Source organism: Nannospalax galili, unplaced genomic scaffold, assembly GCF_000622305.1.
Source record: "Nannospalax galili isolate Female #2095 unplaced genomic scaffold, S.galili_v1.0 scaffold870, whole genome shotgun sequence".
NCBI lineage: Eukaryota > Metazoa > Chordata > Mammalia > Rodentia > Spalacidae > Nannospalax > Nannospalax galili.
In genome coordinates this window covers 1,777,564-1,796,265 of record NW_008329130.1, presented here as the reverse complement: position 1 = coordinate 1,796,265, position 18,702 = coordinate 1,777,564, and the positions used below count along the sequence as shown (strand labels likewise).

Sequence of the window (18,702 nt, the reverse complement as noted above, 5' to 3'; positions counted from 1 at the left end):
ACCCATGTCGTGCAATGCCTGTGGAGGTCAGAAGAGGCTGTCAGATCCCCTGGGACTAAGTTATGGACAGTTGTTAGCTGCCATGTGGGTGCTGGGATTCGAATCCAGGTCTTCTGCAAGAACAACCAGTGTTCTTAACCTCTTAGCCATCTCTCGAGCCCCCCTCTTTGGTCTTTTTTTCCAGTGCTTTTTCCTTGGCCCTGAAGTTCTCTGAACCAACAAAGTTCAATTAAAAAAAAAAAAATCAATTCCCCTGCACCGGAGTGAAGGGCCAGAGTCGTCTGGCCCTTCCAAGCCTCCAGCTCACTGTGTTGCTTGGGGATACCTCCTTTTTCTCCTTCCTCATCTGTGCAGCAGGGATTAATCACTCCCCCAGAGATGGAGAAATAACAAGCTCAGCTCCCGCATTGTTTGCTGATGGCCTGCCCTTCACAAAGCATGCTGTGTGCCTTGTCTGATTTCTCGCTGGCAGCAATCCCACATGATGAATATAATTATGATCCTTCTCTTACAGAGAGGACACTGGGGTTCAGAGAAGTTAAGTGGTTCCCCCAAATCACACAGCTAAGTGTGATTCCACCCCTAGAACCCAAGCTCCTACCCCCACCATGTCTGCTCTAACACTGAAAGTCTCTGCAAGGCCATATAATCTACCTGGCCCGTGTCTGGCTAGAGGGGAGACCATCTAGCTCTGAGGGTGCATGTTATGATGGGTGGTCAGGACTGAGCCAAATAGGATAGCCAGGATAGAAAAATAGGGAGAGGGGCTGCCCTGACCCAGGGGTGTCTGACCATGCCTTTCCAGAATCCAGCCTCACACAGGTGCAGACAGTCTCTTTGTCCTCACATGGCACCTGGCAAGTATCCAAATGCTTCTTGGGTCTCTTCTCACGTATCCCTGGCTCTGCCACGTCCTAATTCTGTGGTCTGTGTCCTCCATTCCATCATCTACAAAAAGGGGATGTCCTGGTTTTCTTTCTGTTGCTATGATAAACACTATGACTAAAAGCAACTTGGGGAGAAGGGTTTACTTCATCTTACACCTCCAGGTCACACTTCATCATTAAAGAAAGTCAGGGCAGAAAGTCAAGCAGGTACCAAAGCAGAGACCATGGAGAAATGCTTCTTACTGGCTGGGTTGAACTCGCTCTCTCTCTCTGGCTCACGCTCAAGCTTTCTTATTACAGGTCAGATCCACCTGCCTAGGGATGGTACCACCCACAGGGGGCTGGGTCCTCTTACTTCAATTAGCAGTGGGCCCTGCAGACACACCCACCAGCCAATCTGATCAAGGTAGTTCTTTAGTTGCGGGTCCCTCTTCCCAAATGACTCTTGGTTAAGCTGAAGCAAAAACTAACCAGGACGGGGTAATAATGACCTGTGCTTCTGAGAAGCGATTCAACACAAAAGCTCTCAGCACTGTTGTGTGGCTCAGGGCTCTGTCATTCTAGCTGGGATAATTATTATTCATTCCAGAGCTCAGTAGCATGAACAGGCTAGGAATGACTGATCTCAGTTCTCTACCTGGCCAATTCCTGCTGGTTCATTTGTCTGTTGTTTGTGATAGGATCTTGCTATGTAGCCCAAGTTGGCCTCAAAGTCATCATCCTTTTGCCTCAGTCTCCCAAATGCTGGCAGGATGGACCATGCCATGCGTGGCTCTGCTGGCTCTTTAATGGTCCCTTCTAGCACATGCCTAGAATCCTAGCACTGGCACTTGGGAGGTGGAGGCAGGACTGTCAGGAGTTCAAGGTCATCCTCCAGCTACACAGGGAGTTGGCCAGTGTGGGGTAGGTACCTCAGATCCTGTCTCAAGCCACGAGAGGTGGTGCATACCTTTAATTCCAGCATTCAGGAGGAAGAGACTGACAAATCTCTGTGAGTTCAAGGCCAAGGTTATATAGTGAGACCCTGTCTCAAAAGTCAGATGCTTTCTTCCCAGAGCTGTAGACTCCATGGCCCTGACATCTTTAGGTACTGGAGCCAGGGATCAGGACATCCTAGCAAGCCTTATTCATAGTGCTGCTACTGCTGGTCCCTGCTCTCTGTCAAGCCTGTGCACAACATCAGGGAAAGGAAGCACGTGTCTGGAGGGATTTCTCTGCACCTGCTCCTTTATTCGCACTTGCCTCCCTTCCTGGGGGCTCCCAGGGGCCTCCAGCATCCAGGTCCCCTCAGGCCACAGGGAGGCAGGAAGACAAATGTTCCTGTTCCTCTGCCCTCTCCCTCAGCCCCTACTCCCTCTGCACCTCACTCACCTGGCTCAAGTTGCAGTGCTGGGGCTTTGATCATTGACTCAGAGGATGCAGATGAGAAAGCTGCCTGTCTGGGAATGACAGTCTCCAACAGCCAGCTAGAGAGCATAGAGAATTCTCAATGAGCCTCACTGAGCCTGGTTTAGCAGGAGTGAAGCAGAGGCCCAGAGAGATCTGATGAAAGACCAGAAGGCAAGGCAGGAAGACAGGACATCCCTGCCCTCCACCCAGGCCTTTAGTAGGTGGGGCAAGACACTAGTAGCCCACACAGGAGAGGAAGGCCACTGAGGAGTCTGTGAATGCCCCACCCCGCCTGGCCCTGGCAGCACAGAGCCAGTCAGGGGCTATGATGGACCGGTGTATTAAGACTGCCTGAGCCGAAGGCTAGAGGCCAGGGAGCTTGAGGAGAGGCAGATGGGAGGCCAAGGGCAAGGTGGGGGCAGGGGCGAGGAGGCCCTGTTTGGCCCCGGCACTGTGCTGAGGGTGTATCTTGTCAGGACTAAAATGCCTCCAGCCTCCAGACCTAAGCAGGATGCCTACTCCTAGGGAGGAGGCAAGTGTGCACAGGTCCAGCTCTAGACAGCTTGTCTCTGCAGCCATGGATACACAAACAGGAGGGTGTGTGTGCTGAGAGGGGCAGAAGAAGAATGGATAATGGATGGGAGTCCGGATCTGTGTCTCCGAGGCAGGCTTGCCACTCCTCTTTACCAGTCTGCCATTTGCCCCTGGACTTGACCGCCACTCCAGTGATGGAGAGGCTGCAGCACTGAGCCTCAGGCCTCTAAGTGCCATCCAGACCAGGGCTCCAGTCACCCCCAGCTGTGTGTGAGTCTCCAATGCTATAGAGAACAAAGCAGCCTTACCCCATCACCCAAATATCTGCCTCTCAGGGCTAGCTATCTGCCATAGCTCCTGTTAGGTGGTGATTGAGTCAGGACTCATGGAAAGGTCTGGATACCTCCTCCTAGGATCAGGGGGCTGAGAGGGACTTTGGTACCCTGGCCTTGTTTACAGACCCAAAGGCTGGGGCCTGGGTGGCTGGGTCTGGATAAGACTCAACTAGGGCCGGGCGTGGTGGCACATGCCTTTAATCCCAGCATTCGGGAGGCAAAGGCAGGTGGATCTCTGTGAGTTCAAGGCCAGCGTGGTCTACATAGTGAGTTCCAGGACAGCTGGGGCTACAGGGAAACCCTGTCTCAAAAAGACTCCCCCCACAAAAAAGACTCAACTAGGGTGGGTATTCACCAGCCACCTCTATTCATGAGGCGCCCCTGGAGCAGGGCAAAGAGGAAACAGATGTTAATTGTTCATCTTTGCTAATTTGAAAAGGAGCATAAACAGCAGAGCTCAGTAGCACAGCTCTGCTGAGGGTGGAGCTGAAGTCCAATTATATGCTATTAGTGTATTTGCTTTTTGTTCTAAAGGCATATTAATTGCAGATCTCGTTTTATGGCAATTAGCACAATTATGGGTTCCATTTCTCTTCCAGCAGGCCAGAAGTCACATACTTCTGGCCACAGTGTCGGACTGGTGAGTTGTTTCGGGAGGAAGGTTGCCCATCACAGAGAATGCCCACTACTGTGGATTAAACTGTGCCCAATCCCCCCACCCCCACCATGTGTATGTTGAAGCCTTAACCTCCAGGACTTCAGAATGAGACCTTAATTGGAGACAGGGTCTTTACGGAGGTCATCAAGTTAAATCAGGTCTTGAGGGTGAGGCCCTACCTAAGAGTGTGACAAAAAGAGAAGAATTTAAAGCCTGGCTGGTTTGCAAAATGAGTTCAAAATCAGCCCGAGCAACTTAGTAAGATCCTGTCTCAAAAGCCAAAAAGAAGGGGGTGGGGGTGGAGAGATGGCTCAGCAGTTAAGAGCACTGGCTGCTTTTGCAGAGGACTTGGGTTCCCAGCACCCACGTGACATGGCAGCTAATAACCACCTATCACTCCAGTTCCAGGGGGTCCATCCCCCTCTTCTGACCACTGGAGGCACTGCATGCATGGGTGTGCTTACATACATGCAGATAAAACACTCATACATAGATTCAAAAATGTTAACTTTTGCACAGGTACATGGTACAGATGATCTCACTGTGGCTCTACTGGTGCATCCTAAGATGTACATCTTTATTTCTCTTTATTTATTTATTTATTTTTGGTCTTTTTGAGACAGGGTCTCCCTGTAGCCTAGCTGTCCTGGGATTAAAGGCATGTGCCACCACGCCCGGCTTATTTTATTTATTATTTTTATTTTTTATGTGTATGCATGTATTGCCTGCATGGAGGTAAGAGCTCCCATTGTGCAATGCCCGAGGAGGACAGAAGAGGTTGTCAGATCCCCTGGAACTGGAGTTACGGACAGTCGTTAGCTGCCATGTAGGTGCTGGGATTCGAACCCAGGTCTTCTGCAAGGCCATTCAGTGTTCCTAACCACTGAGCCATCTCTCCAGCCCCTTTTAAAACTTCTTCATTCGCTCTTTTGCAGTATTCTTCTTTGGATGAGAGAAGTCTAGCATCATAATATAGCTAGAAAAGGACGACAGAAAGTGCTGTCACTGATAGTTGTGGAGTATCAGTCTGCTGACTCTCCAAATAAAAAGTTTATCGAAATTTTATGTGTATTGACTGCATGTATGTGAGTGCACCCGTGTCTCGTGCAATTCTGCAGAGGTCACAAGAGGGCTTTGGATTCCCCTGGAACTGGAGTTAAGGACGGTTTGTAGCCGCCATGTGGGTGCTGGGAATCAAACCCCAGTCCTCTGCAAGAGCAGTCAGGGCTCTTAACTGCTGAGCCATCTCTCCAGCCCCATCTTTTCTTTTCTTTTCTTTTTTTAAAGCCAAAAAAGGACCAAGTAAGTCAGACATGGTAGCACATGCCTATAATCCCAGTGCTTGGGAGACTGAAGCAGAGGATCAGGTGTTCAAGGCCAGGTTCAGCTACACAGTGACATTAAAGCTGGCCTGGGCTACAAACAAAAACCTAAAAAAAAAAAAAAAAAAAAAAAAAAAAAAAAAAAAAAAAAAAACAGGCTGGAGAGAGATAGCTCAGTTGTTAAGAGCACTAGCTGCTCTTGCAGACCTGGGTTTGATTCCCAGCACCTACATGACAGCTAACAACTGTACTTAACTACAGTTTCAGGGGATCTGATGCCCTCTTCTGGCCTCCACAGGCATTGCATGACACGGATACACTGACATACATGCAAACACTCATACAAATACAGTGAAATGAATAAACAAATATTTAAAACAAACTCCAAAGTGCTCTGTGGCTAGGTAGGTTGGAGAAAAAGCTAAGCAAAATGAATGGCTTTACAATTTGGGGGTTTTGTTTCTTTTTTGGATGTCTTTGCTATAAGGCTTCTCAGAACCCTCACTGTACTGTAAGCTGTGCATCACAATCTATGCATCAACAGTCCCTAGTCATTTACTGGGTATCTAGCACTGCAGGCAGGGTCACATGCCGCCGTAGTGTCACTCTTAGATGACACAACTAGGTCTACCTGGAAAAGAAGACATCTTTTTCTTTTACTCTTTGCCTACCTCATGCATGTATACAATACCTTTGCTCATACCCCCAACTCCTCACTCCCATCCCTCAAGACAAACCATCATGTTCCCCCGCCGCCCTGCTCCCACCTTCCTGTCCTCTCCTTTTTTTTTTCCTTTTTGTGACCCACTAAGTCCACTTCATTTTGCCTGCTGGAATGCTAACTGATCTTGATGATGATCTTATGTAGGTAACCATAGCTGCTTTGAGCTCATGGGTGCAATGGCCATGTCCGGTCCAGAGCACAGCTTTTTTGTTTTGTTTTGGGGTTTGTTTGGTGTTTTATTTTGTTTTGTTATGTTGTGTTTTTTCATCTTTTTGAGACAGGGTCTTCCTGTAATCCCAGCTGGCCTGGAACTCACTATGTAGACCAGGCTGGCCTTGAACTCAGAGATCCACCTGCCTCTGCCTCCCAAGTGCTGGGATTAAAGGCGTGTGCTACCATGCCGGGCATTTTTTTTTTTTTTGGTATTTTTGAGACAGGGTCTCCCCATAGCTCCAGTTGCCTGGAACTCCCTATGTAGACCAGACTGGCCTCTATCTCACAAAGACCTGCCTACCTCTGCCTCCTGAGTGCTGGGATTAAAGGTGTGTGCCATCACACCTGGCTAGAACACATTTTATAGCACTCCTCCCCATCCCATGGTGCCTACGTTCTTTCTGCCCTCTCTTCCATGATGTTCCCCGAGCCTTGTGAATGTTGCTATAGATGTCCCATGTAGGACTCAACACTCAAGAGTCACTTATTTTCAGCACTTTGACCAGTTATGGGTCTTTGCATTAACCATCACCCACTGCAGAAACTTCTCTGACCAAGGTTGAGTGCAGCACTAATCTATAAACATAAATATGTGGAAGGCAGTTTGACAACACAAAAGACTCTGATCTTAATATCAAAGAGAGGGTCCTCGTCCCTGTGGCAGGCTGACTGAACTCTTAGCATTGGTGCTACGGCAGGATTTCTTACCCTACTACAATGCCAGGGCCCTGTGGTAACCATCCCATTCTAATCACCCAGCATTCTTCTTTTTAGGAGCCATGATGGTCCCCTCTGTGTGTCTCTGACAATTATGTCAATAGCATACGCCACCCCAATCATTTAATCAATGGAAATATGACTAAATCTCCAACAAATGGCACAAGACCCAACCAAGCACAGTCAATCAGAGTCTGTCTTGGGATTACTTGGGACCTGGGAGGAAACAGCTTCTTTCCACTGGCATTGCCAAGAGTTATGTCACTGTTGCAGGAGGAGAAGGCCAGTCTGTGTGGGATCTGATGAGAACAAAGGAAAGTCATATAGAAGCCAGCAGAGAGAGTCCTATAGCGCCAGAGTGCTCAGGGAACAGAGAGTCTCCAGGCCCAGTCCCCAGGCCATTGTTCCTATGGACTGTCTTAGCCCATGGAGGCTGCCCCTTGTCAAAGCTAGCATCCCTAGACGTCCCCTGGGGATGCGAGCGAGTGAAGCAGACAGGGCATCCTCTTATGCAGATTCCCTGTTATCAGAAAATCAAGTCACAGTACCTTTGCACCACAGAGGGCTCAGAAGAGGAGCCATTCCAAGGTCAAGATTATTCAGTCCCTAACATGCTGGGTACTGGGGACAGAGTAGTGAAGGGTCTGAAGGTCCTGCTCCTGTGCAGCTTTCCTTCCAGTGGAAGGAAGCAAACAAGTGAGAAAAAAATGCATTAAAAAAAAAAAAAAATAAAGCCGGGCGTGGTGGCGCATGCCTTTAATCCCAGCACCTGGGAGGCAGAGGCAGGTGGATCTTTGTGAGTTCAAGTCCAGCCTGGTCTACATAGTGAGTTCCAGGACAGCTGGAGCTACAGGGAGACCCTGTCTCAAAAAAACAGAAAAAAAAAAGAAAGAAAGAAAAATAGAGTGATCAGTGAACCCTAAAGTAGGGGAGAACCATTGGAGCAGACATCAGAAAAAAAAATAATTTTTTTAAAAAAGTGTTTATTATTATTTTATGTGTATAAGTGTATTGCTGGCATATATAAATATAGGTGCATCTATGCCCTACAGTGCTCACGGAGTTCAGAAGAGGGCATCAGATTTCCCTGGAACTGGAGTTACAGATGGTTGTTAGCTGCCATATGGGTGCTGGGAATCGAACCCAGGTCTTCTACAAGAGTAACCTGTGCTCTTGACCACCGAGCCCCCAAATCATTGTTTTTTGAGACAGGGCCTCATGTAGCCCAGGCTGGCCTCAAATTTGCTATTCAGCCAAAGATGACCGTGAACTTCTGATCTTCCTGCAGGTGGTTGTACACAGTCCTTGGGAGTCCTTGGATTGGGATAACAGATTACTCTTTTGAAACAGCAAGGGTAGGCCTGTCCCTCAGACTTCAAAGGCTTGAGAAACCTCAAATGCAACCCAAGTGGTCAGGAGAGGCCAGGTTGTGCTGCAAAAACAAACAAGGCCAAGGCTCCCAACGTGTGAAACAACATGGTTCCTTCCTCATGCAAGGAGGAGACTGTACCAGGACCCAGGCTGACAGGTCAGCCACCCATGGAACACTAGAGCAGCTTGCAAAGCCTCTTCATGCCCCGCCCTTCCCCATGTGGCCCAGCCTCCTCAGACTGGTGACCTGCAGACAGTAACCGCCTAAGCCTCAGTTCATGCTTGCAGCATCTCAGAGGTAGGGAAGAACACATCTTTAGGGCCATCAGGGCAGCTGGATGGGACACCCCTTCTGGTCCTCCCTCACCTCCCTAGACAAATGTTTGGGACCCTGAGTTGATCACACAGCCTAAGGAGGAGTGGAAAAAGCAAGCAAGAATGGGTGCTGGCAGCTGCCTCTGGCAGTATCAGGGGAACCCCCACGGAGACTGGGGTGGGTGATGGAGCCGAGTTGGCTCTCCAGCAAACGCCAGGCTTGAGCCCAAGCTTCTGGGCTTGTCAAGACAAAATCAACCTCTGTGGGTTCTTCACTCCCGAAGCAGCTTCCTGGGCCAGGGACTAGCAAACCCCGGGGGACCCACAGGCCCCTGTGCCTTCCTTGACTTTTCCCTATGAGCCACATGACAAGGGAGGGGAAGGAGGGACAGAGGGAGAGAGACCCTATGGGCAGGTGCAGGAGCTCTGAAAGGGACAGTGTCACTTCCTGCGGGCAAGTCTGAGTCGCTGGTGTGACTCATCCTCCTTCAGGTGCTGAGGATTTTTCCAACCTCAGTAACTCAAAGGCAGGGCTGGGTCCCATAGTCCTGCCTTTCCAGCCCAGCCCAGCAGGTCCTGACTGGCTGAGATCCGGCAGGAACCTGGCTGGCTCCAGCTGGGTTAGGTTAACTCTCCAGGAGCCTAGAGGAGTAGTCCTGGGTGTCAGCCAAAGGCTTGGGGTTTACCTTGGTAGGCAGCCACGTGGGTTGGGGAAAACTCTGAGAGAGATCTGGAAGAAAGTTCATGAGTTGGGGCAGAATCCAGGCTGCACCAGCCCTGGGACAAATTCCCAAAGGGGCAGCTGGAGGGAGCAGCCTAGGCTAAGGTGAGAATGGGGAGGGACAGCCAGACCCACTGGGCACACAGGACTCCCAGGCTGGGGGCTGGGGGCAGGGACTTTCTAAGAGAACACCTTGGCCATCAAGGTGACCTGGGAGGCAGCTTGGGGTGCTGGAGGGGTGGATGGACCCTCTCCTGTCCAGCCAGGTGCTTTTCCACTGAGGCTGAGCGCCCTCCATCAAAACTCATCTTGCTTCTTGCTGCTGTGGCTTCCAATTCACACAAGGACACACAAGGATGTGTGCTACGTAAACAAAGGGCTATTTTTACCAGCTCATTGTTTCCTCCCTCAGCTTCCTAGCTTCTCAGCCAAGGTACACCCCAGTGCTGCCTGGGGCACACCATATACACCACGGATCTCCAGGCATTAGGGGCTCTGCCCTGGCAAGGTTTCAGTAGTACCAGCCCCACCACCATCAGGTGCAGCCCCCAGACAGGCTGGGGCCTAGGGTGAGAGGTTGAGGCTTCCACTCTACCTCTAGCCCCTACCCGCTGCTTTCTGAGGCTGGCTGGGGAGAGGTACTTGAGCCGGGGCATTGGCTACTATGGAAGGTCATCTCATGAACAGGGTGTCTCTACCCCCCAAACCCAGCTGTCCTCAATCCCAGCCCACCTGGGCCCTTGGAGGAAGTTTCGTGAGTGATCAGAGATAGCAGCCAGGGCCTCTTCCTAAATGGGAGAAGGGGAGGTAAATGTTGGGAGCAGCTACCTTAGGCCCAGAGGCAGAATAGCATGGGGTGGGGGGAATGGAGGAGGAGGGAGGAAAGAAGGGAAGGGAAAGAAGGGAAGGTAGACCTCCAGTCTCACTGTTCTGAAATTCTCTCCAGCCCACACATGCCTGTTGCCTGTTGCCTGAACCTCAGGCAGGCAGCTCCCTGCATCCTATGCTCCCACCCTGGGGACACTAAGGCTTGATGAATGCAGATAACAAGGATGAGGTAAGTGTCATTGTTGGTCCACATACCAGATTAGGAAACACAGACTCAGAGACTTCCAGTGACCTGCTCATGACATATAGCTAGTAACTGGCAGAGTCTGATTTGAATCCTGGTGTATAGTGCTAGAGCACCCAAACCAGGACCTGCCTCTTTGGGCAAGATGTTAGACTTCCTCCAGGCAGCCACCCGTGGTGTGAGTTCCCAGCCTTGGCAAGCTCATGGAAGCCCATCTAGGATCAGGGCCACAGCCCTGGCACTGGGGCTCCTTTGGGTGGCAGAGGAAAGTGGGGGGGTGGGGGGCTCCTGGGCCCTCAGGGTACAGTTCTCCTCCTCTTCCCCTTCCTCTTCTTCCTCTTCCTCCTCCTCTGCTGTGAGCGGAGCTGGCAGCAGAGAGAAACCACCTCTGGCTGCAATGGATTATTTTAACCACTTGATCGTAATCAAGAACTTAATTTTATCCCTTTCCCTGCCTGGCTGTGGTGGTATTTGGAGTTTTTAAGCACAGGGAAAGCAGGAGGGTCCCTGGAAGGCAGGTCTGCTATGCCCGTCTCTTGCCTGTCCATCTGGGAGACCTCTCTCAGCCGTACTGATAGGGGAAGCCTAAGGGACACTGCTTTAGTTAACACCCTTCCCCCATGGACAGTAAAGCCTCTTAAGTGGGCAAAGGCATTGTGGCGGTGGGAGGGGAGAAGCAGCTTGGCGTTGGCCTCTAATCACCTCAGCTCTTCCATCCTCATCAGAAAGCATTTAATAAGCACCTAATTGGAGCTGGGGCTGGGCTCCTTCCCAGCTGCTGCAGATAAATCCTTGTTCTGAGTGACTTAGGAGGAGGGGAGTGGGGGCAAAGGGATACCCACCTTGGTGACTTCATGATGACTGTAGGTCCCAATGCCAGCCTGTCACACCCACCTGTTACCTCATATCCCTTGGCCTTATGGGATGGACGCACTCAGGTCTCCCACTCTAGTAAATTTATCCTCCCCAAATCACACAGCTGCCAAGTAGCAGATCCAGGTTTGGTCTCCAGAGCGCTCTCTAAGCCATAATGTCTCCCCAGCCCCTGGCTATGTGGACAGGAGGATTTATTCTGTGGGAGCAAATACTATAAATCCAGGACATTTAAAGTGGAAGAGGAATTTCTAGAAAAACCAGCTCAACTTGGAGAGGAACTGCCGTGTCTGCACAGTGTGATAGGTAAGGAACAGAATGGAAGCCCAGGGTGGACCCTCAGGTGGCTTCTAGGGCAGCTCAGGGACACACTTATATTGCTCATTACTGAGGCCGGCATGCAGAGAGTGCCACACACCATACAGACAGCATCACAACACGCTAAGACTGGAACATGAAAGATGCCCACTATCTTAGTCTGTTTTCTGTTGCTATACCAAAATATCTGAGACTGGGTAATTTATAAAGTTTATTTGGCTTGTGGTTCTGGAGGCTGTAAAATTCAGGAATGCCTGGCGAAGACCTTGCTGCATAACATGGTGGACAGAAACGCTAGTAAAGCAGATTAGGCCTGCAAACACAGGTCCCTTCCTCCTCTGATAAAGCCACCAATGCCATCAAGGGGCCCCACCCTATGATCTCATCCAATCCTAATGACCTCTGAAAACGGGGTTGGGGGTTTAGCTCAGTGGTAGAGCACTTGCCTAGCAAGCCCAAGGCCCTGGGTTCGGTTGGTCTTCAGCTCTGAAAAAAAAAGATCTCTGAAAACTCCCACTCCAGATGCCACTGACACATCAAGTTGGGGATTAAGTTTTCAACAGATGAACTTTAGGGGCCACATTAACTCACAGCACATGTAGAAAAGGTATTTGTGTGACAATTCAGCTCCTCTCACTCAATGAAGCAGGAGGAAGGCCAGGAAGTGGAATCTAGGAAGCTCTGCTGTCTGAAGTTTCTGTCCAGGGCTGTGCTGGGTGGGTGGGGCTCCCACAGGTGTGCAAACTGGAGCTCCTTCCCGGAAGCTTTAGGAAGAGGTCCAGGTAGAGGCAGGAAGGGTGGGGATTGGCATCCAGTTGACTTCCCAGGCTGACCTGATGGGCACTGGTGGCTTTCTAGAAAGTATTCAAGGTGGGGGTTGTCCAGAAGGAGGCAAGATACTAGCTGACATTAAAAGACATTTATAGGGGCTAGGGAGGTGGCTCAATCAGTAGAGTGCTTGCCTAGCATGCATGACACCCAGGTTCAATCCCCAGCACTGCATAAACTGAGTGCATGTTTATAATTCTAGCACTCAGGAAGATGAAGCAGGAAGATCAGAAATTTAAGGTCATACTTGGCTACATATTGAATTTAGGGCCAGCATGGGATACATGAGACTGTTCAAAATAAACGAATCAATCAATACAGGCATGAAGCCATTGCCTTTGCATACCTCCTTTACATCCCAAACACCTCGTTGTCTCCCAGAAGATCACATTCTCTCAACAGTGTACAGGGTGAATTCTTTCTAAACAGGGCCCCAGGTTAGTATGAGCCTTGTTCATCTGGTGAAAGGGGCAGTGGTCATAAGAAATCCAGAGAGAGGGCCTGCCCACAGGACCAGTGGGAGCATAAGGTGGTGCTGAGATCCCCTGGGGCCCAGAGCTGTCTCATTCAGGAAGTCTGTTCCTGCCCCTCCCCGCAGACCAGGTGCCCCAAGAGGAATCGATTTCCCTGAGACAAAGGACCCTGTTCACAGGCTGGGAGTAGCCTGGATGCTCACAGCTGCTATTCACCTACAGGGACAGAGAAACACTTTATTCACGCTCAACTGTCCCCCACCCCAACAGGAGAGGGTGCTCTGTCTCCCTGCCCTCCAGGCTCAGTCTGCCCACCAAGTCTTGTCATCCCAATCCTGCTCCCTACAGTCATTATCAGCTGCATGTACCTGTGCCTAGGAAGACAGACCCAGAAGGGTACCTGCTGCGTGGGCTCGGCAACCCTGAAGGACCCTTTGATTTCACCTGCCAAAGTGTCCTGGTTTAATGTGACCTGCTTTCCAATATAGACCCCTTGGGTTACACAGCTCTGAGAGGCTGACTCCCAGCTTTCTGTTGGGGGCTGGGCAGGTGGGACCAGAGCCAGTCAGTCTCTTCCTCGGAACAATTAACTGCTAGGTCCGCAATGTAGTTCAGAATACCAGGGACAGGGTAGACTCTATGCATAATTTGTTCCCAGACCTAGCAGGTATTCAAGTGAAAGCTGAACAAGTCGTCCAGATGGATCTGGCCACTGTATGGGCTGCTGGACCGCAAATGTTTCCCAACACCAAGGTAGGTGGTATTTGTTTTGGGGATGAATGTCTTGTTACATTGCTCCCGATAACCTTGAATTCCTGGGCTCAAGTGATTTTCCTGCTTTAGCCTCCCGAGTGTCTGGGAACAAATGCTCCCAGCTCAACCCCAAGATTTAAGGATGTGTCTGTGCTGTCCACACCCATGTTCTGCAAGCCCTACAACATCCAGAATCCAGGGGAATTTTCGATAGAAGCAGTGAGTCTGTGTAAATGGGGGAGGGAAGGGGAGCTAAAATGGGAATGTGAGGATGGGAATGAACATTTCTAGAAAATGCTTCCAAGCAAAAATGCCTGAAGTGGAAATGATTTGTTTCCAAACTTGGATAGATAGCTGATTATCGATAAGTTTGCAATGAGTATGGTAACTGACGTCCGAAAATACCAGCACTTGGGAGATGAGGCAGAAGGGTCAGTAGTTCAAAGTCATCCTTGGTTTGACTACATAATGGTTTGGAAGCTAACCTGGGAAGGTACAGGAGACGCTGCCTTACCTTCCAAACACAAAATACTGGGATGACAATTCTGTTTGAACATGTACAAATGCTGGGTGTCTAGATGGGTAGGGTCACCTCACACTGATGGGCTGCTTAGTGTCAGTATGACATGGAGGAGGAACTCTAAGATCCCTGACCTCACTGAGCAGTATGTAGAATTCCAAGGTCAGAGGGCCTCTCCCTTCCTGAGGATCATGTACTAGGCACATCTAGAAATGCTTCAAAACACTGAGCAGTAACAAGGCCAAAAAAATAAAAAAAAAAAATTTTTTTTTTGAGTGAGTCTTCACATAGCCTAGGTTGGTCTTAAACTCCCTATGTTGTCCAGGATGACCAGGAGCTCCTTATCCTCTTGCATAGCCTGAATGATTGCTGGGATGATAGGCCTGTGCCATCACACCCAGTTTATATGGTCCTGGGTGGGGTCCAGGGTTTAATGCCTGCTCAGCAAGCACTCAATCAAATAAGCCACATCCTCAGGGCAGGCAATAAATGCTTATCAAACTTGATGTCGTCATCCCTTCTGTGTGTGTCTTCTGGGAAGGGCCTTAGCAGTATCAGCTTTGAGAGAGAAACCAGCACAGCTCACCCACCAGGCTATGAAAAATCTTTATTCATTTTTTCTCCATTAGATAAACTTTTAGTTAGAATACGAAGCCGCAGCAATACGTGGGCTTTTCTTCCTCAGATGAGCCAGGCCAGTGTTGTATTACAAGAGAAAGGATGGTGATCACAACTAGAAGAGAGAACACACCACCAGCCAGGGCTCAGCCCTCGATGGGAGTTACAAGAACCAAGTGAAGGGTAAGTAGAAACACCTAACTCTAGATGTTATGACCTGGGTAAAACACCATCTTTGCCCAGGGTAGTTGGAGTCCCAGGGCAGTTGGAGTCCCAGGGCACACTAAGCTGGCAGAGTGAATATGCACATTTGTATATACGTATGTGCTCATCACACAGTACACACAAACTGCTTCTCTGAGAAATGATGCTCTCAGGCCCTTGCTGGTCAGGCTGGGGTCAGTTGTAGCTTTTCCACTGTTCTTGTGTCCTGCAGATCACTGGCCTTGGCAGGTTACTATCAGCTAACAGGAGCCTGGATGTTGGAGGACAGAGGTCTTAAGTATGACTCCTTCTTGGAACAAGGCTGATAACAACCGATCATCCAAACTACCAACAATGGGTGCCCCAGGGCTGAGTCCCAGGAGATGCTGGCACTGGGCTCCCGCACACACCCTGACATATGGGAGGCCTAAGTCCCGAGAAGATGATGCTCCAAGAGTATCCCGACTCCAGGTACTCAGGACAAGAAAGGGACCTCTGCCACCTACTATCTTTTTCTAATTCCCAGGGAAAGAGTAAGGGTGGAGGCTGGGGGAGGACTCAGACCCTGAGTTTGGGTCTGAGGGCTAGCCTGTGGGGCCCACGCAGTGAAGGCCCAGCCTTCCCTTTGTGGGCACTTGACAAGTAAACCCTGATTCTCTCCCTTTTAGGCTGACACAGAGAGACTGTGCAGTGAGGACTTGGTCTTAGACAGAACACATCTGCTGCCCAGGACCTATTGCCCGCTACAGTGAGCTCTGGGAAGTGCAGCTGGGGAGGATGGGCCGGGTTGGTGCTTGAAGTTAAGGTCTCTGGGGTTCTGGGAGCAAAGCTGGGGCTCTGCATGGGTTCAAGGCTCTGGCAGAGACTCTTCCCCTGCTTAGCACAGGCTGGGGGCGGGGGGGACGGATGACAACTATGACACAGGCGACGACCTGGAATGCTTCTGTGCAATTCATTCTCACCCCAGGAAACTGGCTGGCTGCCAGCTCGAGCACATAAATCGTGCCTCCTAGTCACCCCTGAGCTCAAGACAACTAGAAGCTCCTTGGGGGCCCTGTTTTCCAGATGTGGACCCTTCTTAGGGTCCCTGGGATCCGCTTTGCTGGTGGAGGGCAGGTGCAGTCATTAAAGCACATGAAATCTCCAGGTGGACCCTCAGGCCCTGACTGAGCAGCAGAGTGGAGGTGTATCCATGGCAACAGGAGTCAGGGGCTAGCCAATGGGAAACTGAACCCACATACCAAATGCCAATCAAATTCAAACATAAACCCAATAGGTGAAGGCAGCAGCAAGCTCTTTGTGTAATAAATATTGCAAAGCTCATTTGGTTTTTGTCTTTGTTTTTTTCTTCAAGTCAAATGTAACAACCAATGTCCCAAACCCTGTTTTCTGCATTCAGAATGGAGGACGCTGTTGACAGAGCAGAACCATAGCAGCCAATCAAAGAAAAGACCATGTCCCACAGCTAGCCAATCACAATCCTTTTCCAGTTTAAGCAACCAATTGGGCCTCTTCACATTCCTAAAAAATGACCTAAATAAAGCACCAAAGCTCGGAGAGCTTCCCGGGAAGCCAGATACCGAGGCGCAATTTTTTAAAAAAATAGTCAGAAATAAAAATAAAAGGTTTCCGTTGGTCAAGATTTAAAAATAAAAAGGTTTCTTCCTGCAGCCAATCACGAGTCCATCCCTTCAAGCCAATACCAAACCACCACTGGCATCTCCCTCGATGTCTGCCAGACTGAGTGGCTGGGGTGGGGAGGGGTAGATGGGGTAGGGGAAGCAGATGGAGGGGAGAAGGTGGTCTGCTGCCACTCAGCCAGCTCAGGAGCCTCGAAGATCTCTTGGCCCTTGACAACTTCCAGGGTGTTCCAAGGAGCTTTCGGCTACTGCCTCCGGTCCTCTGTCTCCGACCTGGAAAACGCCATCACCACGTCCTCTGCACCTGCAGACCAGGGGACAAGAATTGCTGATAGCTTCTGGTATCAGGACAAGGCAGAAGGGCTGTGCCTCCAGGGAGAGACCCTCCTCTGTCCTCCTGCTCCTGGCATAATGCGGCTGATACAATATGCTTCCAAGGGGCTGGGGATGTAGTTCAGTTGGAGTGCTTATCTTCTAAGCACAAAGCCCTGGCTTCAATGTTCAGTGATCTCCAGCACCGTATGAAGCAGGTGGTATCACATGCCTCTCTCTGATCCCAGTACTCAGAAGGCATTGTTAAGAGGATCAGAAGTTCAAGGTCATCCCTTGCTACAAAGTGAGCTCAAGGCCAACCTGGGCTACATGACAATCTGAATGGGAACAATAATAATAGGAGGGGAAAAAAAAGGAAAATGTTTACCCCTCAAATGCCCATCTGGTCTCCCTGTATCCTACTGGGGGACACAGCCAGTGACCTCACTGTGAGGCTGCAGGGCTGAGGCCTGGAGGCTTATTCTGGGCCACGTGGCCAAAAGCTGAGCCTGGACAAAGATCCAGGCCTTTGGTCCTGCAGCAGGGCCCTGCCCTGCTCACATCCCTTATTCTAAGACTTGGGTCTTGATGCCTTTGGAGGATCTTGCCCATCATAATGTTTTTAAAATTTTACTTATTGTTGTGTGTATGGTGTGGGGGGGTGCACATGTAGTGGCACTTGTGTGGAGGTCAGGTGACAACTCTTCTTCCATCTTTGCATGGGCTCTGGGGATTGAACTCAGGTAGTCAAGTTTGGTGACAAGCACCTTTACCTACTGACTCATCGCACACCTTATAATTTTAGTAGCTGTTCATCTTTACAGTAGCTTCATTCCCCTTTGCTCAAACCCAACCCATGTTCCAAGGAGCCTGACCAGGTCTGTTTCAAAGACTGTTGCTTGCCAGGCTTGATGGGAGACACACGATGCCCACAATCCTTATGACTTTTCTTAATTCTGAATTTGAGATTCTGGTCCAGCCACTCATGAAATCACTTCCTTTGTCTTGCTTTCCCTAAGATGGGCTCTGACATCAGCCAGAAGAGGCAAAGAAGGGAAAGGAGCTGGAAATGCTCACGTGCCCGAGAAGGATGGGGCTGCCTGTGCCAGTGAAGTAACCAGTAGGTTCCAGTGCCTCCCTGTGCCTGGGACCCCACTACTTGCTCCCCCTTTTCTAAATGGTGGCTCTGTATTTTGCCCCAGCGGTAGTAGCAGGCTTCCTGTGGTCTCTCTGACATCCTTTGGAGCTGTGCTACTGAAGGAAATCACCCTGGAAGGGGCAGATGGGAACAGCAGGGACAGGAAAGGCCTCCAAGGATGGGTTGAGGTGCAACTCTAGTACTTGGACCAGAGTCAGCACAGTGCAGGCTATCCTCATCCACACTGCAAGGGAGCCTCCTCTCCTGCCTGCCCTGCTGCGGAGACAGGAAGCACCTCTCAGGTGGTGCTGTAGAAGGACAACCCATATGAGCATGCGACAGCACAAAGCCCGGCCCTCAAGCCACACAGCACCAGGTGGAACCTAACCTGTCAACACCCACTCTGCTCCCTGCCTTTGGGATTCTGGACTTATCAGCATACCTGAAAAGCATCTAGAAAGAAGCTAGATATTCTGGCTTCTCAGGAGGAGCCTCTCGAGAAGCCCTACAAATCCCTTCAGTCTTCTCAGGAACATTCTGTTCTCGTCCTAGTCCTGGGACCACGCAATATCACTGCAGCCAGAACTGTCCTAGCAACCACAGACTCCAGGATTACATCATACCCCACATGGCAGCGGAGCTGGGTACCTAACAGATGCTGGTTTCTCCGAGGGCTGCTTTCCGGCTTGCTAGGCGTGAGGGGGTCGAAGCAAGACTGTGCCAGGGAGGTGTCAGCAGAAGATGCTTCTGTGGCACTGAATGGCAAC

The 18,702-nt window shown here is 50.2% G+C and overlaps 1 protein-coding gene across 8 annotated transcripts in view; it reads right to left on the bottom strand.

Moving 5' to 3' along the window:
• The window catches only part of LOC103733222 (beta-catenin-interacting protein 1), a 150,413-nt gene that overhangs the window by 105,988 nt on the left and 25,723 nt on the right, over nt 1-18,702 (bottom strand). Inside the window, exon 4 of one of the 8 annotated variants that reach the window (XM_008831875.3) lies at nt 16,475-16,789. The exons of the other annotated variants lie outside the window; for them this stretch is intronic. Within the exon in view, the coding sequence (XP_008830097.1) occupies nt 16,731-16,789 (59 nt within the window). The 3' untranslated portion in view covers nt 16,475-16,730. Of the gene's footprint in view, nt 1-16,474; nt 16,790-18,702 lie in introns of those variants that run through there. 8 annotated transcript variants of the gene reach the window in all.